The sequence below is a fragment of the Rissa tridactyla genome, chromosome 3 (genome assembly GCF_028500815.1).
Source record: "Rissa tridactyla isolate bRisTri1 chromosome 3, bRisTri1.patW.cur.20221130, whole genome shotgun sequence".
NCBI classification, from domain to species: domain Eukaryota; kingdom Metazoa; phylum Chordata; class Aves; order Charadriiformes; family Laridae; genus Rissa; species Rissa tridactyla.
In genome coordinates, this window is record NC_071468.1 from 115,196,757 (window position 1) to 115,219,995 (window position 23,239).

Consider the following 23,239-nt stretch of genomic DNA (forward strand, 5'->3'; position numbering starts at 1 on the left):
CAGTTCAAATTGTTCTTCCATATTTAGTCTGTATAACTGCTACAACATTTTACTCATGCAGAGCAAAACAAGAAGTCAGTATGAACCCATAAGTTATACGAATTAAAAAAAGAATAAATCAGCACAGCTTCACATAATGCCCCTGTATTTATTTGGAGCACATTTTACTTCTACCAACCCCACCTGCCAGGCTCCCCAAACCAATACAGGTGAATCTTCTGCTTTGACACAAGGCTACTGTATCAGGACTGCTGGTTTCTGATACATCTTCCACAGTAAAAGAATGAACGCCAAGTCTTTTTTTAAAAGATGTTTATTAAAGAATATTCAGTAGGCTGTATTAGACAGATTTAGCTAATCTCATTGCTGAGTTAAAGTGCCATCAGTCAAGCCAAACACATACTGAAAAGCGTATTCTCTTCGGTCTAATCTGGGTGAGGTCTTGTGAACTTTGTATGCACACAATTCCTGACATGCAAAGCCCTATCAAGACCGTAATACATCTGTCAACTACGTTTTTATTGAAACCCAAGGTGTCTGCATATCAAGAAATAGCAAATTCACCACACACGAAAATAAAAATTCAGCTTGCACAACCAAGTGTATTTACTCACTGAATAGCAGCGACATCACTCAAAAAAGTTGACTTTGTGCTTCACAGCTCAACTGCAGCGGCTCAATAGTTTTGTTCACTGAACCATGGGGCTGACAACAAGTCTTTGAATGGCACTCAGAGGCCTAAACGGTTACAGTGTAAAACAGCGGTAAAACTGTTCCTTCCAGTTTTCACTGTGGTGGCTCAAAAAAAATACAACAATCCTATTATTAGGATCTATTTTCAAAACCTTTTTACAGGAGAAGCGCTTCACCATCAGTACCCTGCATCATCCAGCCCAACTACAAGTAGTGGAACATGACAAATATGCATATATATTGCACAACACAGTTTTGTTTATTTTTAAAACATGAGTTTCTGAGCAGATTTAACCAGAAATTATATTCACACCCTCAAACTCTACTTCAGACTTTTTTTAATGTCTCTATTAAATTAAAATTGTCCTTTATTTCAAAACAGAGTTCCAGCATAAATCACTCCTTTATTTAATACTTATCAAGCAAAGTAATCTGTATTCCCACAGCATTTAAAGTGAGAATTACACTGTTGCAAACATGTATTGCATAGTTATCTGCATTCTTTTAGCAGATACCCCCTGGCACTTATTTCAATAAGCCAACCATCACTTCGCTGATATCCCACAACTTTCTTGCAACCAAGTCATCCATAGCTTTGGGCAGAAGTTCTTCCTCTTTGCAGTCCCCAAAATATTTTCCCGACACGCCTTCGACATCAGGAGAAGAGGCCAAATAAATAGAAGTCTGGGCCCCTTCCAGAGGTGTTTTGAAGAAAGCCCATGACACCAAGTTGAACAAGGGTTTTGCCAGCAAAGGAATATTCACATATCTGCCTAGATTTGTTCTGACAATCCCAGGATGAAGCGAATTGACGGTGACTCCTGTCCCTTCTAACCGACGGGCTAGCTCCCTTGCGAATAGTATGTTAGCCAGTTTACTCCGACTGTAACAAAAGCTTTTATTGTAACTTATTTCACTGTTCAAGTCTTCAAAGTTGATCTCTCCATATTTGTAAAGCTTTGAGGACACTACAACAATCCTGCTCGGAGCAGAATTTTTGAGGAGGCCCAGAAGAAGGTTGGTGAGCAAGAAGTGACCCAAGTGGTTTACACCAAATTGCATCTCAAAACCATCCTCTGTCTTCATGTACGGGCACTGGAATACCCCTGCATTATTTATCAGAACATCCAGCCTTGGCTCTTCCTTCAAGTAGGAAAGAAAAAATATCAATTCAGTTTTAGAATTGTCATGCAAAACACGCTACTATTCTTAATATTTCTCATTGTTAGAAATAATTTCATTCCTAGTTTTCTGAATTGTAACCTCCTGATATTCTCTTAAAGCATTGCTGAAAAGAAACCTTAAGATGAACCACTAAACTTGACCCCAGTAGGATGCAGGTACGCAACAGCAGGTCTGTATCTACTTTTAATGCAGGCAGAGAAGACAATCATCTGCTGCTCCAGAAGCAGCTTGTTCTATCAATTCAGTGATAATTTACCTTTCTGACGCATTTTGTTTTCCTGTAGAAAGTAACCTGTTTATTGCACTGCAAAAACACACGCATTAACTTACGGCAAACCTCAGCCAAGGACTCCACAAGCAAAAGTGCTGCAAACGTGGAACTAAAATTTTAGCTCAAAGGATCAACCTCAGGGTTGAAGAGAAACTGTTGTGTTGTAGAACCACCATCTTACTGGGGTGATGTCATGAAAAACTTTGAAAATGCTGTTCTCCTTACTGTAAATATTTTATTTTAAAAACACTACATCTCATTGTACTGCTTGATGAGAACTATGGAGCGGAACTCACCATAAAAAGTAACATTCATGCTTCATGCAATTTGAGTCTAATAGGTCTACTCAAGAACTAAGGTGCATCTACAGGACTGAGCCTCGAAATATTTGTGACAGGCTCAGCACGCGCTATTTGATGGATCAGTATTCTGGTTCAGGTCAGCAGAAAACAAAGACTCAAGGAGGTATGTTATACTCTATAGAATCAGGAAACATAAGTAATTAACAGAGAGAGTCGTATGGATAATTTAAATATATGTATAATATATCACGTACTTCATGCTTCAGCATCCACTCAGAAATTAAGAGCTCTCCAATTTACCCAAACAATAACTTCTTCAAAACATACAGATTAAAGTAAGCCACCTAAAGAGGTTCCGAATTCAACACTTTCACCCACCTCTTACAAAAGATTGTGAAAGCATCAGAGGAACTTCAAGCTTGCATGAATCAGAAGCAAATGTATTCACTTTATAGAAAGAACAGTATGAGTCTTTGCTGCTAATTCTTTAGACCCAATGCAGGGACTGGAGGGCAAGCTGAGATCATTTTGGGTCATTTTGATGATAAAAATAGAGAATCTCCAAATAAATTTTGTATCATTTGCCTTTTATTTGACTGCCATTAGCAGCAATGGTACAAAAAGAGCAAAACTCAAATCTGCACTTGGCATTCAGTTAATGACGCTGCCATCCGATCAAACAAAACATCAAGTACTTCAATCCCAGACTGATTTCCCTGGGACTTGAGGTTGCTCAGTGTTTCGTGTAATTGGGTCCCTGAGGCATGATCCGAAGAGCATCAAACTCACTTCTCTCCACCCAAAGGGACATAATGGTTATTGTCACTAAACCAGGACAGGACTGAAGAAGTACCAACTATAGATCTGCTCATTGAAGTGATACTTTCTTCTTTAGAGAAAAACATTGCTTTAGAAGCTTTCTGTAGCATCTGACTGGAAGATTTATTTTGCAGGACTGAACACTTCAAGAAGCAAGACCTCCACGTGTGCTATTTTCTGAGACTCCTGCGTTTAATAATCTAGAGTAATGTGATCAATGCCAAGCAGGCAGACACTATGACCAAGTGCAACATAGTGCACAAAACATTGCTTTGATGGGCAATGCTATTCCTTGCAACTTCTGAGCTCATTTCCATTTTCCCATGGAAACCTCCAACATCTCAAAGTCTTTTATTTTTCACAGTAAGACTAAAGAATGGAAGATGCAGTCACTTGCAGTTGTGCAGACGAAAGCTCCCACAAATTAATTTAGGCAGTGGGAGTACATGTTTCCCCATCCTGCCAATATTTCAGTTTTTCATCTCAAACAAAAAAAAACACAAAAAAACCCAAACAAACAAACCCAACAAAACCACAAATAAACAGCTCCAAGAAGGAGTCCCAGGTCAGAGAAGATAAATAACATGAATGTGGGTGGCACAGCTCTTGAAAGTATTTCTTGAGCTCATATCCCTTGTCATTCACCTGCTTTTGGAATTATTTTGAAAACGAAAGTTAAAACGCAGGTGTCAGGAGCACTCTGCAGCTACATGCACTCTCTTTTTCATCACCCATTTCTCACCTAAAGTCACTTGTAGTGGCTTTACCAACAAAGAGATGCTAACAAATTCACAATTTTGGGTATTTTGTACTATAAACAATATAATTCTTAGAAGTCAGACAGTATGTTTCTTACTGTGTGTTTACTATGCATGTTTGCATATATGCAATATATGTTCATACATCTGTTCATAATCTGTTTCATATATGCATATGTTCGCAGAACACTGAAGTGAGGTTAGACATTATAACTGGATTCATATATATGAATGTATATGACTACAAAAAGCTCCACTAGACAACTTAAAACTTGACTTTTTCCAGATATTTAAGTTTTAGAAAAGCTATTTGAAAATTAATGCAATAAAGTCCCTCTCTGTTTCTTTCCCCTCTCACAACATCATCTGAGCATCTTTCAAGTACTATACAAGCATTTCTCCAAGCAGTAGCAGAAATTATTAAGCCTGGCTTCCCATGACTTTGTGTCTCATGGCTTGAGTAGCTAGATGTGGTGAAATGAGAGTCCTAACCGACACCTTTCATGGGAATGGAATAATGCCTCTAATGGTGCCTCCCTCTGCTCTCTGGTGTCTAATAACACTGCTGAACGCACCTAGGGGCATTTCACAGAATCACAGAATGGCAGGGGTTGGAAGGGACCTCTGGAGTTCATCTAGTCCAACCCCCCTGCCACAGCAGGGTCACCCAGAGCAGGTTGCACAGGAATGCGTCCAGGCGGGTTTGGAATGTCTCCAGAGACGGAGACTCCACCACCTCTCTGGGCAGCCTGTGCTAGGGCTCTGTCACCCTCAAAGGAAAGAAGTTCCTCCTCATGTTTGGGTGGAACTTCCTATGCTCAAGTTTGTGCCCATTACCTCTTGTCCTGTCCCCAGGCACCACTGAAAAGAGCCTGGCCCCATCCTCCTGACATCCACCCTTTAAATATTTATAAGCATTGATAAGATCCCACCTCAGTTGTCTTTTTTCCAGACTAAAAAGACCCAAGTCTCTCAGCCTTTCTTCACAAGAGAGGTGTTCCAGTGCCATAATCATCTTCATACCCCCTTGCTGTACCCTCTCCAGCAGTTCCCTGTCCTTCTCGAACTGGGGAGCCCAGAACAGGACACAGTACTGCAGATGTGGCCTCACCAAGGCAGAGCAGAGGGGGAGGATGACCCCCCTCGACCTGCTGGCCACACAGTCCTCTTGATGCATTTCTGTCAGGCGAATCAACTGGATGCCCCTGATCCCTTTCAACTCAGGTTTTCACAAAATCTGCAGTGGGTTTATATATTCAAAAACGTCTACCTACTAAACTCGGCTAGCACTGCCTCAGAGATGGCGGGGAGGGAGACAGTCTGAGAAGGTGTCAGAAGGATGGCTGGGCCTGTGAGCAGCGCACTCATGCGAATGATTTCTTTGGAGACAAAGCTGAGCGGTAACACCAATTTGAAGCAGCAGAGGCAGGTTAAAGTAAGAGTTAAGAGTGAAAGGAAGACAAATCATTTGTCTTATACAGAAACAAGCGCTTCCTTTTCATAACAGAAAAGGACTAGAATAATTTGGACTAGAACAAACCAAACTAGTATGAACTTTATGCTTCCAAGCGCTAATTCACGGCCGATTTACCCACACCTTTCTTCCAAACCCTGCGGTGAACTCAGCAACACCCCGTGTCCCCAAACCGGGCTGCCAGCGGGAGGAACAAACCCTGTAAAGACCGATCCTCGAGGTCGCCGCTCTGTCGGCGTCCACCCCCCGTCCTCTCACAGGGAGGGCTCCCGCGGCCTCCGCGCTAGGCCAAAGCCGCCCCGCACCCCTCGGTAGGCCCGGCAAGGCCCGACGGGCCCCGGCGCCCCGCAGCCGCCCCCGGCCGTACCTGCAGGACGCGGTGGCAGAAGGCGCGGACGGAGCGCAGCGAGGCCAGGTCCAGCTCACGGACCACCAGCTCGCCGCCCTCCCCCTCCGCCTCGCCCTGTTCGCCCAGCTCGGCCCGGATCTCACGGGCCGCCCGCTCGGCCCGCGCCCGGTCGCGGCAGCCCATGATAACGCGGGCCCGCATCCGCAGCAACTCGGCCGCCGCCGCCCGTCCCAGCCCGCTGTTGGCCCCCGTGATGATCACCGTCTTGCCCCGCATGGAGGCCCCGGCCCCGGCGGCCTGGGCCGCGCCCCGCAACCAGCGCCAGGCGGCCAGGAGGAGCCCACCGCCCAGCGCCAGCGCCGTGGCCGCCGCCGCCATGCCGCCGGGCCGAGCAGCGCTCCGCCCGAAGTGGCCGCCCCCGCCCAGCCGCCCGCCGGCCGGCCGGCCCCCGGGGTGCGTTAGGATTGGCCGGGCGCGGCGATGGGCATTGTGGGGAGTGTAGTCCGGCGCCGCGCGGGGGAGGCCGGCCCTGGAGGAGCTTAATGAGCCTAAGGTCTAATTGAGACGTCCACCGGCAGCCCCGGCGGCCTTCCCGGCCCCCAGCCCCGGGGGCTGCCCAACTTCTGCAAAGCTGCTGCTTCCTTCCCTGGCTCAAAAATAAATATGCAGTAGGATGTCGCCGCAATAGGATGTCCCAGCGGTAGGATGTCCCATTAATAGGACGTCCCCACAACAGGATGTCCGAATAGTAGGATGTCCCCCCAATAGAATGCCCCCGCAGTAGGATGTCTCAGCGGTAGGATGTCCCGGCAGTAGGATGTCCCATTAATAGGATATCCCAGCAATAGGGTCTCCCAGCAATAGGATGTCCCAGCGTTAGGATGTCCCTGCAGTAGGATGTCCCAGTGGTAGGATGTGCCTGCAATAGGATGTCCCGTTAATAGGATACCCCAGCGATAGGATGCCCCAGCAGTAGGATGTCCCATTAATAGGATATCCCAGCAATAGGGTGTCCCAGCAATAGGGTGTCCCTGCAATAGGATCTCCCAGCAATAGGATGCCCCTACAATAGGGTGTCCCCACAGTAGGATGTCGCTGCAGTAGGATGTCCCAGCAATAGGATGTCCCAGCAATTGGATGCCCCTGCAATAGGGTGTCCCTGCAGTAAGATGTCCCTGCAGTAGGATGTCCCAGCGGTAGGATGCCCCAGCAATAGGATGTCCCTCCATCTGTCCAAAGGCCCTTTTACTAATAGCAATGTCCACGCAGGTAAATTAAATGCACCATGGGCTGCAGTCTGGTGCTGAAGCGAACTGATGCACAACAGCCCTTTTAACGCCCAACACATCATCCCATGCTGACTCCTGAAACATGGATAGGTATTGTCTGGGAGAGAGCTACCTGGCCTGGGCCAAAACCAGGGACTGTTCTGACAATTTTAAAATTGTTGATGACAATAATAACAACAATTTAATGACATAGAGATGGTGGAGTTCTAGGGCCCAAGAGCCTTTCCCAATAGCATTTAGTTTGCTAGCAGAGATTCTACCAAAATTTTGTATTAACATTTATCTATCTCACAGGGGTGACTCCATCACAGGGAAAATAGACATTAAGGGCTCCTATAATATTTCATTGCCAGTCTTTGAGTCTCATGGCAGATAAAATGCTTCTGCAAAAGGCACGTTCAATTCTCTCTGCCTTGAGTCTTCAGCTTGAGATGCGGAGGCTGGAGCAGTAGATAGGGAGGTGCCAGGGCAGATTCCAGCACAGGAATGAACCATCTCTGCTGTTATACTGACACAGCAGCCGGTGGCACAGTTTTGGCCCAAGGCTGGGAACTGGTTAGGGCTCTCCCACAGCTCATGAGCTCCAACTGGGCAGTTTGGAAGTTGTTATCCTGTTCTGGAGAATTAGCATGCACATGGACTTTTCCATGCCAGATGGCCTCTGTGCTGATGAAATGTTCCAGGAAAGTTCAGGTACAAGTATAAGTGGAGTGAGAGAATATGTCAAAGCAGCATGCTGAAACCTACCCCATGCTGCCTTCAAGACCAGAATTCTTTCTTAGGTATTTCAGCAGGTCCTGTGGCTCTGGATCAAGTTGGATTGTGTGTTTGAGTGTAGCAGAGATGTTAGCACATGGCCAAGCATGTCTTGATAACCTAGCTGCATGTTGTTAGCAGAAGTGATGGTTTGGGGGGAAGTTACAAAAGTCATTATGCTGGTGTCTGCTCTAGAGTCTAAACATACTGGTGAGCTGACAGTCAGACCTGCTGAACGCTTGCTTCTAGGACCAACTTCAGCTGAGTAATATTAGCTTAGAGGTAGCCTGTTTGAGGTAACCGAATTTAGTGGACTTCAGGACCAAGGGGGTCTGTCCCATCCCAGCCTGGTAGAAGAGAGGCTGCTTGCAGAATTTATGCGTACGACTGCTCACTCACCTCACAAGCACACTTACATTCACTGGTCTCTAAAATATCTGCATGCACCCAAGGTCCCTCCAGTATCTATACTCAGAGACCCAGGCACCAGCTCTGACGCTGGATTTTCCCAGATGCTGGTCTCTTCCTGTTGTCCAGTTTGAATTGCGCTAGTGGCTTACACATGCACATAATGTGGGTCCCTTGAATAGCTCGCACCCCGACTGGACCTCTCCAGTTGTTGGGACTGAAACCCTTGGGCTCCTCAGACCTGCCAACATAATTTTGAATCCTTAACCCAAAACCTGTTTTCAGCCACCCTCTTCATGTCATGTCATGTCTCCGGATGCCACCTTTACTAATCCCAGACTTTGACAAACCCACACAAGGCAACATGAACACACAACCAGGGAGTCAGGAGTGGCCACTGAGGTTCACTCACTCAAAATCCTTTTCCTCCTAACCCTGGGAGAGCTGCTGGTAGAAATGTACAGAGAGACAATTAAAAGGTAACTGAATTTTTATCAAGAGTAATGTAAGTTAAAACAAGGTGTAGGTGTTTCACTGAAAAAAAAAAAAGAAGAAAAAAAAAAGAAGGCAGTAATAGGGTTCAGTGCAGATTTAGGAATAAGACAGGGACAATAAGGATAGAACAACATGGATTACAAGAAGTTCAGGATCAGGACTAGGGGCCAGCATGCAGATGAGTAGAGTCCAGGGAGACAACAGTCTTTGGGGAGATCAGAAACAAGCTTGGCTGATAATGAGCATGTCTGTCTTGAGTCAAGACCTAGCACGTCTGGGGAAATGAGTAAGAAACCTAAGAGGAAACCCATGAACGTTTCGTCAGGTTTCTTGTGGTTGGTCTGGACGTGATAACCATTTGCAATAGTAGCCTCCCCTTAACTGTCACGTGTTGACACTACCCACAGTCTGTTCGCGTTGCTGCAGTCTGTTCTGAGGCTGACTTCAGCTCATGTTATAGCTGAAGAAATGTATCCAATTTTTCTGGAAGTACCCTTAGCATCTCTCCTCTGACCATCTGTTGTACTTCTCAGGCAAGTTAAGGGCTGTATAGGTACCACATCTAAACACATTGGATTCTCTGAGAGACCTCTTCTGTCTTCGTCTGCACCACAGAAAAGTCTTTATCTCTTCATTCTTGGCTCTTCACTTGATTTTGAGACTCATGACTACACCAAAGGGTATTTTAATCAGGCCACACCATTACATCTGCTTGTGACAGAGATGCCTTTTGGCATCCTTAACCTGATGTAAGACCCATAACCAGTTTGAGGTGTTCGTCCATATACCCTGCTCATAGTAAATCAGATCTTTAGGTGTTGGAACTGTGCCCACCTCTGCTGCCTAATGACCCTGCAGCCAAGGACCATGAGAAAGGGACAGTGGTTGCCAACGAGATGCCAAAATCATAGAATCATAGAATCATAGAATCATAGGGTTGGAAGGGACCTCTGGAGATCATCTAGTCCAACCCCCCTGCCAGAGCAGGGTCACCTACAGCAGGTTGCACAGGAACACGTCCAGGTGGGTTTTGAATGTCTCCAGAGTTGGAGACTCCACCACCTCTCTGGGCAGCCTGTTCCAGTGCTCTGCCACCCTCAGGGTAAAGAAGTTCCTCCTCATGTTTAGGTGGAACTTCCTATGTTCAAGTTTGTGCCCATTGCCTCTTGTCCTGTCCCCGGGCTCCACTGAAAAGAGCCTGGCCCTATCCTCCTGACACCCACCCTTTAAGTATTTATAAGTGTTGATAAGGTCACCCCTCAGACGTCTTTTTTCCAGACTAAAGAGACCCAAATCCCTCAGCCTTTCCTCATAAGAGAGGTGTTCCAGTCCCCTCATCATCTTGGTAGCTCTCTGCTGCACCCTTTCCAGCAGTTCCCTGTCCCTCTTGAACCGGGGAGCCCAGAACTGGACACAGTACTCCAGGTGCGGCCTCACCAAGGCCGAGTAGAGGGGGAGGATGACCTCCCTTGACCTGCTGGTCACACTCTTCTTGATGCACCCCAGGATGCCATTGGCCTTCTTGGCCACAAGGGCACATTGCTGACTCAATAAGAGAACCAGGAAAAGCCCTGTTAGAGAAACAGATTCATCCTGTGAGAAATTCTCCTGGTGGTGGGTAAAGAATCTGATATTCAGTATCTGGCAGTGGAGATTCTGGCAGTCATCTCTGATACACCTACTACTTCAGAAGACTGTGAATGTGTTGGAGAGGCCACTGCCTCAAGGGTCTTGCCTGGGCTTATCGATGGTCAATACAGCCTTCAGTGCAAGGAGCTCACGGGTGATAGTGACCAGAAGCTGCTCATCTAGGCAGGGATGCCATATGAATTCAGATGTTGTTGGTCCCAGATACTGCTGAGCAAGGTAACTGGAAGTTATTTTTTCTCCTAAGACATTGACCCGCTTCACTGCTTTCTGTACCCAACTGTTGCACTTGAGGAGATGGGTGTGCTCTGTTTAGCAATACCGCATGCCAGCCAGGGTTACAGGATGTAGCAGAGGAGCCCAAAGGAGCATAGCTGAGGATTCTCCTCAGGATGTAGGAGCCTCCTGATTCCTGACTCCTTAGAACAGATCACAGTCCAGGAACACAGGAGGATACATGTTGGAAAACCTGCGATGATGACCACCTCCAAATCTTCATCTGAACTATTTTGTTTCCTCCAGATGTCTTGTTTCCCCATGCGTGACATGCTAGCCTGGAAACTGAAAGGATGTCTTGGAGGTGTGAAGGAACTGAGGAACATGGGTTTATCATGTCTTGGTGGATACCATGGCGAGAGGTATCCAACGCACTCTGAAGATAAGTTCTCTTATAAAAAAAATAAAATAAACAATAGTCAAGTCACCTTCAGGATCTTATTTCCAATATTTTTGTCCATGAGGATTGGTAGCAGCAGGAGACATTCACATTTGTCTTACCAGGACTCTTCCCTGTGATGTGGTGCGTGAACCTGGAAGCTATGGGAACAAGGACTGGCTTTGCCTGACAAGGCTCTTGTTTCAGCGCAGAATTTGATCTGTGTTATCACCAATCCTCTTCCAGGTTTTGGCTGGGATGACAATTTCTTTTTCATGAGTCTGTCTTCCAGTGTTAGAAACAAGCTGATAGACAGGCCAGTCCAGAACCACAGGACTCTCCTCTGTTCCCCCCAGTTGTAACTCTGACTTGTTTAGGATTATGAGGTGCTAGGGCATAAATTCACGGTATCCTCATAAGTATGGGAAGCAAGGGGTTTTGTTTTTGGTTTTTGGTTTTATGTTTGTTTGTTTTGCTTTGTGGACTAGAATGCTATTTAGAGACCATTCTGGTCTATGTCTACAAAAATAGAAAACCCTTTCCCTCAGCCCCTGTCCCATTTCAGAGAATTTTCTTGACAATTATTATTTTGGTCTGCTAGCCAATCTGTGCCTTGGAGCAGAAAACAATAATTATAATGTGCAGAGACTACTTGGCAAGCCCGAGTCTCCCTGTACATCCAGATCAGTCTGGAAGGGCACTTGCACGAACAAATGAGGCTCCACTCACCCAACGTGCTGCCAGATGGATATGAGGAGAAGCAGCCATCAAACCTGGGGCAGTTGCCTCACAATTAGGAACAAACATCTAAGGGCGTTTTGGTCAACTGACTTAGGAGAAGTGATTGTGGACCTTAACGTCAACTTCTGGACTTCAATGTAAATTTGAATTCTATGACTAAGAAACCCTACTGTGTAAATGTAATATCTGAACTCCGTTTCTCTTCACGCATGCCTTAGTGCTGCTGTCAGGAATGACACTGCAAGAGGTATACTGACAGGACACCGTCACTGTGTGTACAGATTAAAAAAAAAGATGTTAAGAACTGGAAGCTCCTAACTATATCCTGGCCAGTAGGTTTCATTTTTGCTGTAGATGGATGGTTGATTGGAAATAAAGGTAAACATAGTAGACCAGATGATTCCATTTCAAATTTATTCACTGATTTACATGCTCACCCTGTCAGACATGAGACAGTAACCTTTGGAGTCCCACAGGGATCAAGGATCCCATTAGCCCTTTCCAGTACCAGACCTGAATTGCTCTGTTCAATGAGAGTCAAGTGCCAGCAATCTTCGCACAGCACATATCCTTCATGTTTTCCTCCACCCAACATCTATAGCTCTAACAGCGCATGGATGAAAAACGGCTGATCCATGTTCTGCTTCAGCAAGGCAGCACTGACCGGTGTTCCTGAAATGTGCAGCCATGCTTTTGTGATGAAGGTGTACACGCAATTTATATTCCACAGCTAAGGAATATTTTTGGATTCCTTGCCGATTCTGAGCTCTCACATAAAAACATCTGCTAATAACATTTCTTATAATCTCCACTTGGCGAGGTAACTCTATCCCATCCTGGCAGACAATGACCAGACCTCAGTTATTCACGTCTTCCTCACCTCCTGGCTGGGCTGGGAAATGCGATACGTTTTGGACACAAAGCCTTTAGCACTTATGGAAGTCCAAGTACACCAGAACTCTGCAGCGCACCTCATCAACAACGCGTGCTGGTGTGAACACAAAAAACCCCTTTCTAATGGCCTGTATTTGAGTTTCATGAAGGATCAAGGCTTTTGTCTTTGCTTTCAAAGGACCTTGTGGCTTAGACCCAGAATATTTAAAAGACTGACGATGTTTCCGAGAGGGAAACCACAATTAATGCAATGAAGCTTTCTGCAATAACAGGACAGTTCATCCGGACAGAAGAGACCAAACTTCCTCAGAGGCTAATGTGAGATTCTGGAGTGAACTCCCCCAGGAACCACAGATCATCACAAGCCTTCACCAACTTCTACTCCCACTGCAAAGCACATTCTTTTGGTTTTGTCTCTTCTGGTATAAATACATAGCAACATTAAAAATAAAACAGGACACTTGTTCCACTAGGGAAAGAAAGAGAACAAACACCACCTGACAGATGTTAGTTGTGTCTTTTGGAAGGCACTCGGATACACGGATGACACTGAGATACAGGAACTTAGCATAAAAGAGGTAGAATAGAACTACGGTGTAAATTTACATGAATTCACGTTGCAACAGGCACCTCTCCCCTGGAAACTCATGTGAGGTTGCCAAACTGAGTTCACACAGGTCACAGAACAGCTGTAAATCCTAAGTGAACCTAGTCAAGAAACAAGGAGTTCCATCATCAGCATTATTTAGGGCCGAATCTCTTCTGTTACAAAGGTATGTTCTAAAGCTTCAGTCTTTGTCCCAGTCAAGATACTCACGGCACCTCTGACTTCTGCCCAACTCTATGAAATCTGTTAGGACTTAAGTGTATTTGAGATTTCTCTCTCTCTCTCAAATTTGGCTGAAAGTGGTCACTTCTGGTTCTAAATATCCAAAGGAGGCAAGAGCCACAGAGACACTGATTACACAAACCACACAGGAAATTTTGCTAAAACCTCTACATAGAAAATGACAATGTTCTGTAAAGCCAGCTTTATTAGAATAGGAAAACAATATAGAAAAATAAAGGGTTCCTGTAAACACAAGATCAAATAAGCTAACATTTCACTGGAAGCTGAAACCTCGTGATAACAAACCTACTGAACACACACTTAAGCAAACCACCAAGAGGTAAACACTTATACGTAAACTGTGCTTTTGGTAATTGCAGAAATAACCGTCAAGGACTAGCATTGCAGCATGATTTTTGTTATAAATAACCCGTCAACAGTTTTTAAAGAAAATATAACTGTTCTCTCTGTCTCTCAAAATATGCCTTAAGCTATAAAAACAGTACAAATCTTTTCCTAATATCAAACACAGTGTTAGATCCAGATGGGTAAAAAACCTAGACTGCTTAAGAACGCTATTAAAATAACTCTATTAAAAACTTACCTATATTAAAAATACTTCCTTTAAAGGCTGTTCTAGCCAGAAGTTAAATCTTTAAACATGGCGCTTACAACATACAAATGTAGAGGTTTTCAGACACAACTATTGGTATGGTACAGGCTGGCTGAGTTAAGAACCTTATCGTTAATGGTGCCATTCAGTCATGCAGGTTTGTGGTATTTCTGAGCAATGCCGTAGGGAACATGCGCAGCTATGGTGCCCAATTTCTGTGCTCCTTCGATGTGAAACATCTGGTCATCGAAGAAAATGTGAGGGCGGATTTTCACCAGGATCGGTCCTTTAGGAGCTCCTGCTAGGAAGAGTGCCTCATCAATCTCTAGACCCCAGCTACGAAGTGTCTTCAGCACTCTGGCTCCTGAGCTCGCCGCGCTTCTGGCTGTGACCAGGAAGGTCCTTATAGGACAATTTAATCGTTCGTTTTTTGCATAGAACTTCTTCTGGAGTTTCCCTAGGTCTTCCAGAAAACCTTTCAAAGGACCCTGAGTATGAAATACCAGAAGCATATTTAGTACTTGCCCACAGCTCACAACATCATTCTTTTGCTATATTCTGGTTTATTGCCAGTTACAGACAGGATACCTTCCCTAATGCTATGCCACTCAGCAAATTCTCTATGTAATGTGTCCAAACGGGTCTGCCCCCTCACCAGGAAATCACAAATTGGAAAAAAAGTTAAAACTATATTCCTACATGGTATGAGCCATAGGAAACTGATTCTCACTAAAGCTTATAAGATCTCTTATAAACTTATAAAGTTATAACTATAGTCCTTAACTTTAATAAAATGTTCTCTAAAAACACTTAGCTCTTTCTACTATGAACCACAAGGTGCATTTTTTTTCTGTGCAAAAACCAGTAAGAGATCTAATTACATAGATATCACTGAATTCTTCCTAGACTAAAGACAATATTAGAATTACACTCCGATTAAAAGAAGTAGATGATAGTTTGGATCAAATTGCAATATATTGCACTGTCCAGTACTTTCCCACATCAAGCTTTTATTCTGAATTTATACCATTTTTAACAATAGCAGAATTGGTCTTTCAGTTCAAGCTAACGTTAAAATATTTGTGATTTTTAGACAAAGGGCACAGTTCTGCTTGGGAATAAGCATCGATATTACAGATTATTAGCAACCTGATCTAGTTGAAGATGTTCCTGCTCGTTGCAGGGGAGGTTGGATTAGGTGACCTTTAAAGGTCCCTTCCAACCCAATTCTATGATTCTATAGTTACCCTGTTTCAATAAGCAGAATATCCCAGTGCTTGAAATAAGGATTACCTACGCAATCTGGTAAAAAAAACAATGAAGGAAATTAGTTGCATCTTTCTCTAATGATACAATTAAAATACAACTGTAAGCCACTGTCTTATGTATGCAATTCTCTCAGTGAAGTAGGAGATCTGGTGAAAGGACTCCAACGGCGGGGTCTTTTGTATCAAATATGCATTTTAAAGATTATCCTTGAAAAAGGAAATAAATAAGGCAGCCAGCTTCCACAAAGAAGAATACATACACCGGGGAAACTGGAGAAATGCAGCAGCAATTAATGTCAACAGACGTTTTGAAAACTCACCGATTCAAGAAGTACAAACCTGGGCAAGAGGCTTATTTTCATTCAGCTGTTCATGTTCAAAAAATCTGTCTAATCCTTGCTCTTTGACAATCTGTTCTGATTCATCAGAAAAGAGAACCGCGTCCCCATCGAACGCCACCCTCAACTGTGTATCTGAGTAAGCAACGTCTTTGTTGGCAGTGAACATCGTAGCTGATGCGATGCCTGAAAACGGATCAGAGAACCTCAGTTACCATGTCCCGCAAAGTCGTTCATTAAACTGCCAGCAGTGCGGTTCCAACAACTCATTTGTGGTGACCTTTTTATACCGTGAGCAGAAACAATCACTAAAGCTAATTAGTAATGGTGGTTCTTTAACACAAATGGATGGAAACTGTCCCGTTGACATAACTTCTTAGAGATGCTTCCTTCTGCTTCCATATAAGAATATGCAACACCGGTCCCCAAGGTGTGCTGCACATGAGACAAAGCAGGAAATTCCAAGGAGACCATTGAGTCAAACCATTTGTTATTTTTTAACTCTTTACAAAACACAGAAGTTGGTTTTTGTAAGTCGTATGAAAGATATGTCTCTATTCGAATAGAAGTTGAATAGAGATGAGTAGTTTTGTATGGGAATTCATTTCTTATAGCATGGGAGAAGACAGAAAGGTGCAGCAAAGGTAGAGGCTGATTAAATTGTCATTATCAGCAGGCTGAAGGGTCAGAGAGAAAAAATACAGAGAAATAATCTGATTTTATTTGATTTAAGTAAAAATAAGTGATGTCTGCACCATACACAGTTGTGACTTCCTGCATTTGATGAAGCAGCACCACTTTCTGTCAAAGACATACAACATATTATTTTTTTAACAAGCTCAAGAGAGAAATAACATAAGAAAGTCAGTTCAAACCTGCTTCTATAGCTTCTTGCACTTTTTCCGAGTCTGCTGAGAGGTACAAGTTCGTAAGATACGCAGTCAGGTAACCAATAGGGCTTTTTCCTCCCGTCATACAGAAACGTTCAATTGTTAAACCTAAAGTAAGAACAGCACAACAAGGTATGACTCTGCCTTGACACTACAAACCTGTAAAAGGAACCCCTAAAAAGGTACACTAGCCTACAACCGGCTGTGAACTTAAAAAAGAAATAGCTGTTCACTGTAATTCCAGCAAGTCAGACAACTTAAAGTGACTACAATGTTTGATCAGTCCTTCCTCCTTGAGAATTTAACACAAAATCCCTCCAAGGCAGCAGAATAACTGCCGTGAATGTATATGTATAGGGGGCACAAATACCAAAGAACAAAAAGTTTAAAGATTTTTTTTTTTTTTTTCAGAAATTAAGATTCACACCCGACAAGTTAAATCCAGAGCTTTGGGCCAAATTCTGTTTTACGCTATCTCACTTATGCTGACACCCAAAAATAAACATCATCCTCCGAGGGATGGGTGCCAGTATCAAAAAAGCTTTTACCAAGGTTCGAACAGGAAAGCTAGAAGTAATTCATTTAATTGTATAACAGCAGGCAGTTCTACAAGGTAGTATTTATTTTACTTACCATAGTGATTGATGCTGTTTATGAGTCTCACTCCTACTTGGGCGTGGTTATTAGTCATCAGAACAATATCAAATCGTTCTTCATCATCAGGGTACAGCTCAAGAAGCCGGGCATTCACATGCTCCAGCGCCTGCAGGTGAAAAAAGTGGATGTCAACAGACAAGTGGAATGTGCCCCAGTTCTTAATCCCTGTGGGTTTAGTGATAGGACTGTCTTTAGGGAGAATGTGAAATACCTGATAGCTTAACTTGCTGAACTTGTTTTATTCCTTTCTGCTCTGCTGCTCCCAGGAACCATTTGACTGGGTTCATTTGAAGGGAAGCAAGTAGGTTTCTCTTGCTGAGTTACGGAATTTAGCTTTATCACAGAAATCCTTTTCCTTGGGACACCATTCATCCAGTATAAATCAATGCATTGCTGAACATTATCACAATCCCTGTTAATCTTTTTCTTTTTTTTTTCCTCCTCCACTTGAAATTTGGACTTTCCTGTCCACGTGGAAATTGTTTTTGTGAAATCAAGGAGAAGGTGTTAAGGAATGTATACGTGCAACTACTTGTTTTGCATGCACAAATGTGAATATGGGCCACATCCTTATGCAAAGATCCACTGACACAGTACAGGTGGTCAGGTGCCAAAGACTGTCTGTAAGTAATGAGTACAAAATCATGCCCTGCCAAACGTGATCACCTTAGCGATTTCTAATTGCGGTAGTGAACAAGACAGATTTCGATTCATTTGAGATCTCTTTAAAGGTAATGGGCCAGAATGTTATATCAACTGTTTGTCACTAGTATTTTCCTGACCTTTCATCTGCTCGTCTCTCTCTGTATCCAGCTGTTCTCTCGTGTTATTTAGAATCTTATCCCTTTGGAGTAAGACTTGCTTTTTGCTCTAGGTTTATACACAGACCTCTGCTTTGGGATCTTGGCCCTTGAACGGAATTCCTTGGGATTATGGCAATAAAGTCAACAATGAATCATTAAATGAATGCAAGATGGATTGATTTTCATTAAGGTGCTTTAAAAAGTCAGGCCAGTTGTTAAGAATTAAAACACAGATTTTATAATTAAATTCTGAGAATCTCACTTTAAAAAGCAGGGCTATGTCATGTGGGAAAACTCTAAGTGAGAGCCTGGTATAAGACCTAGGAAAAAACCTTAGTATGTGTTCATAACCCCTTTGTATACTTTTTTTCTTTTCATACTCTCTGCCAATACCCTAGTGCACTAGCAATCTCTTAAAGTATTAGAGAATAAGGGGGAGTGAAGGAGGGGGTGGCATTTTTTTGTCCAATGCCTGTACATTTTGCAGCCCAAGGAGGTCCTGGCCTGGGATTAAGATTCTTAAGTGCTACAAGCATGAGATACAATACTTTAAGTTAATGTCTTAAAGATTCCAATAAGAAATCCAAACAAAAATATATTCTTTTTTCCTCCTTTGCCTCCAAATAGAAAGTGTCACCCAACAAACCCTCAGTTCTCTAGTCTAATGATTCCTGTGACTAAGCAATTTATGAATCTCTTAAAAATATAAAGAATTCAAACCCAAATACCATACTGGAAGAGAACAGAGGTCAAGACACATTTAGCTGGGCATAGCTCATTTTCAAAATGTGAGGAGTTAAACAGTCAAATCTTGCTTATATTCAAAGTGAATTAGACACTGAACTCTAACAAATCTCTTGAAAACTGACTGTGCTAACAGGGCTGCTATCTCTAGCTGCTACAGATATGAAAAGATGCAGCAAATTCACTAGTCAGTGCAGCCTCCCTGGTGTACAAGGCGAATTATTTTACAGCAATGCTTTTATCATAGAATCATAGATTCATAGAATAGTTAGAGTTGGAAGGGACCTTAAAGATCATCCACCAGGGGGTTTCAAACGCCCTGCCATGGGCAAGGACACCTCCCACTAGACCAGGCTGCTCAAAGCCCCATCCAGCCTGGCCTTGAACACTTCCAGGGATGGAGCATCCACAACTTCTCTGGGCAACCTGTTCCAGTGCCTCACCACCCTCACAGTAAAGAATTTCTTCCTAATATTTAATTTAAATCTCTTCTCTTTGTTTAAAATTGTTACCCCTCGTCCTATCACTACACTCCCTGATAAAGAGTCCCTCCCCATCTTTTTTGTAGGCTCCCTTTAGGTACTCGAAGGCCCCAATAAGGTCTCCCTGGAGCCTTCTCTTAGGGTTTTTTCTTTTTCTTTTTTTTTTCCTTGGTTTTTTTTTTTTGGTAATTTCACTTGCTTTCAATGCTGGAGGCTGTTTACCTTGGCCATTTCTCTTATCTTGTGCAATGAAAGTAAAATATTCCATTTCACCTCCGCTTAAACCCTGACTCCCAACTAGAGGCTCTGTTGCTTTTGCTGGGTCCTCAAGAACAATTTCCAGGGTGACAATGACGGTGAGGAAAAATCAAAGCTGACCAAAATAAAAAAAAAAAATTGTTCATTTCTGAATAAAATAATTTTAATAATATTGGATCAACGCTGCCTTTAATCATAGTAGTTAAGTGAGACATAAAAATGGAATGAGGAACTAAGACGTTTTTTAGGGGGAAGAGCTTGCAACAAACTTGATTTGGGGGCCTATCCTAAGTGAAATCAGTCTTCAAGAGGGAAGGCGCTTCGTGCAGCTTCGTGTCCAGCGGAAAATGCAGGCTGCTCCGATGGGAAGCAGAGAGCCGGGGGATGCAAACCGGGATGCTGAGGGTAAAACTCCGCTCCCGGTGACGCGAGCGGTACGTGATCTCCCGCAGGCGTTTAGCATTAGTGCCGGCGGGAGGGGAGAGGAGAGGAGAGGAGAGGAAAGAAGAGGAGAGGAGAAGAGAGGAAAGGAGGGGAGAAAAGGGGAGGGGAGAGGAAGGGTGGCCGCAAGGACGGGGCGTCGCAGCGCGATGCGGAGACGATGCCGTGCCCTCCCTGGCCGGGGCGAACTGACCGCTGGGGGAACGAGTCCCCAAAACGTTTCCCCGGGGCAGGATTATCTCCGCCCAAGGAGGTTTCGGGCTCCTCCTCTTCCCGAAATTTGGCCGGGCAGCATCCTCCGCGCCCCGCCGCGACCCCCTGCCACGCCGGGCCAGCCCGCCCCGGGTACCTTGACGAAGTGGAAAGCCGGTCCGGGTTTGAGGGTGACGTTCTCGTTCTCCTGCTGGTACTCCACGTACTTCTCCACCCCTTGTTCTTCGTAGATCCGCCGCTCCTCCACCAGGTCGAAGAGGGCTCGGGAGGAGACGGCCACCGTGATGGCGTGCTGGGGCTTGGGCTGCGGGGCGAGAGGAGGGTAGCGCCGGCCGGCAGCCCCCAGCCCTCGCCCCCCAGCCTCCGGACACCCCGCACCACCACCACCCCCATCCCCGGCCCGCTCTCCCCGCCCGCACTCACCGGCCGGGGTCTCTTGGAAACCAGGTTGTCGTAGAAAGCCTTGGCCGCCGCCCAGTCCTGCTCGGCCTCCTGCAGCCCGGCCTCCGCCGCCTCGCCGGGCTGGGCCGCCTCCGGCCCGGAGCCGCTCATGCTGCCTGGCGCGGCGGGGAACGGGGCTGCGGGCGCGGCCGGAGACGGGGCGGGCAACCGGGAAGCGGGTGATGGCGGCCACCCCCCCCACCACCCTCCCCGTCCTGCCCCGCCCCGCTCGGGCAGGGGGAAGTCACCCGGGCGCTGGCTTTCCCTTTCGCACTGTTGTGCCCGGGGCCGCCCGCGCTGGCTCAGCCGTTCCCCGGTACGGCACGGAGCGGTCCTGACCTCCCCCGGCACGGCTGCCCTCCCCCGGCACGGCACGGAGCGGTCCTGACCTCCCCCGGCACGGCTTCGCCCGAGGCGGCGGTACCGAGGGGCACCGCAGGACCGGCCCCGGGGGTGCAGCGGGGCCGCCGCCTCCCCGCATCTCGCACCCCGAGGGTCAGCAGGGCCGCAGCATCTCCCCTGGGTTGGTGGGGGAGCAGGAGCCGGAGCTGCAGCCCTTCCCCGCACCCTGTAAGGGACAGCGGGGCGCAGAGCGGCAGCGTCCTCTTTCCAGCACCCGCTGTGACACCCCACTGCTGCTCTCATAGAATGACAGAATGGTTTGGGTTGGAAGGGACCTGAACGATCATCCAGTTCCAACCCCCTGCCATGGGCAGGGCCACCTCCCACTGGACCAGGCTGCTCAAAGTCCCATCCAGCCTGGCCTTGAACACTTCCAGGGATGCTTCGAGTAGTGGTGCACACAGCTACTTAATGTGACGCAACAGCCTCCAGCACTGATTTTATCTACAGCATTAGAGATTTATTATTTAGATGCAGTGGCTTAACTGATTTCCTGTTGACTGCCACAAATCTCCAGGAGATTTCTTACATAATATAGGAGTAATGTTTCTAGCAGTCAAAATGGGGTGGGTGTCAGTGACCTGGGGTCTTTTGTGCTACACAGCGAGGCTGAAAGTACCTTTTAGAAACAGTAATGTGGACAGCAGTGTTGAGGTCGTATGCAGCACATGCAAAAAACTGCTATTCTGGCATCTGGTTTGGATGATCCTAGACCCCAGAAGCCCACACAGGGCTGTGGGCTACTTATGCACCTCTCTGAAATGCTCCCAGCTGCCTCTGCAGACAAAGTTCCCCAAGGAACTTTGGGGAGCTGGAGGAGAGAATGGAAAGTGAGGCAGGATGCGGCTTTCGTCCTGAGCTGGGATGGGGTCTGGTGCAGCGGACTCACAGCCTTTGCAGTTGGTGGTAGCCAGTGGCTCAGTGGTATCTGTACATCGTAGTCCATGTAAGGACTCTTAACATTTTGAAGGGAGGCTCTAAACATTGCCTCTGACCCTGATCACTGCATAATCATTACCAAAGTGTCAAGTCTTTCTGCCTCCATCCAGTCTTGAAAAAGAGCCATAATTATTTTTGCTTCTTTTGCCTGTTTTGTTTTGTTTTGTTTTGTTTTTAATGTGGATTCCCACTGAAAGGAGGCTTATGTGATTATACCATCTGTCCATCGTTCCCCAGTGATGTCCAGTTCCAAATGAATTTGACAGAAGGATAAAGTTCTTAAAGAGATTTAAATTCTTAAAACATTTAATGAGAATCAACAGCAACATGCAATTTGTTGCCCTGCTGGGGGAAGGACCGTAGTGCAAATGCAGAGTATTTGTCTGCTTGTTCTTCTGCTACATAATAGCAAACTCCCTGGCTGATCTGACATCTCCAAATCTGCCACATTGCCTATTGCTCAGATAGCCGGGGAAATACGATGTAAAAGGGGAGGTACTGAGAGTAGTTTACCAGGAAGACAGATATGAAAAGAGGAGTTAGGATCATTGTAGGTGGCTGCTGTCATGGGAAGATGTAAAAGTCATAACATAAATCTGAAAAACACTGATTTTAGTGGCTCTGCTACTTATAGATATTCTTGTTTTCCTTTAATTTTGATCCTGAATATTTCATTCTAGTGTTTGTACTCAGAGCTGGAGCATGAAAACACCTACTCCCCTTCCAATGGTCAGGTCAGGTACATCCCTGCTTTCCAACCATCTTCTCCCTGAGCGGTGGCAAGCCTGTCACCAGGCTGTGCAGTCAGGATTGGGAGAAGCTGGAAAAAGCCGTCAGGCCACAGAACAGCTGCTCCTGGTCCCAATCACCACCACTGTCCTCAAAGCCTTCAGCATCAGTCTAAGAAGGTCATTTCCAAGAGGCTATTCCTGGTTAAATACTGCAGGTAGTTCCATTGCCCTTGGAGAAGAGGGGAAAAGAACAGGAGTCAGGAACCAGTCCTCTGGTGGTTACCAAGCTGAACTGTCATGTCTCTGTGTTAGCCTGTGGCAATGCATTGCCCAGAGCTGTGCCCAGGTTGAATGCTTGTCCTGCTGTGTTCGCCACTACCCTGCACGTACTCAGGAGCAAAATCAGAGCTCCTCAGTCATGTTCTTTGGCTTTATTTTATATTTATTTTTATGT

The 23,239-nt window shown here is 45.4% G+C and overlaps 2 protein-coding genes across 2 annotated transcripts; both read right to left on the minus strand.

The window, feature by feature from the left end:
- Nucleotides 1-831: 831 nt before the first annotated feature.
- RDH14 (retinol dehydrogenase 14) lies at nt 832-6,250 on the minus strand. Its single transcript, XM_054196382.1, has 2 exons — nt 5,870-6,250; nt 832-1,836 (listed from the first exon to the last, which is right to left on the minus strand). Exons 1-2 carry the CDS (start codon nt 6,227-6,229, stop codon nt 1,219-1,221), a joined length of 978 nt encoding a protein of 325 aa, XP_054052357.1. The 5' UTR covers nt 6,230-6,250; the 3' UTR covers nt 832-1,218.
- A 7,502-nt stretch (nt 6,251-13,752) lies between these two features.
- NT5C1B (5'-nucleotidase, cytosolic IB) lies at nt 13,753-20,906 on the minus strand. The gene is made up of 6 exons (XM_054196381.1): nt 20,696-20,906; nt 20,409-20,576; nt 17,308-17,437; nt 16,660-16,782; nt 15,786-15,970; nt 13,753-14,666 (listed from the first exon to the last, which is right to left on the minus strand). The coding sequence occupies exons 1-6, from the start codon at nt 20,822-20,824 to the stop codon at nt 14,328-14,330; spliced, it is 1,074 nt and encodes a 357-aa protein (XP_054052356.1). The 5' UTR covers nt 20,825-20,906; the 3' UTR covers nt 13,753-14,327.
- Nucleotides 20,907-23,239: the final 2,333 nt, after the last annotated feature.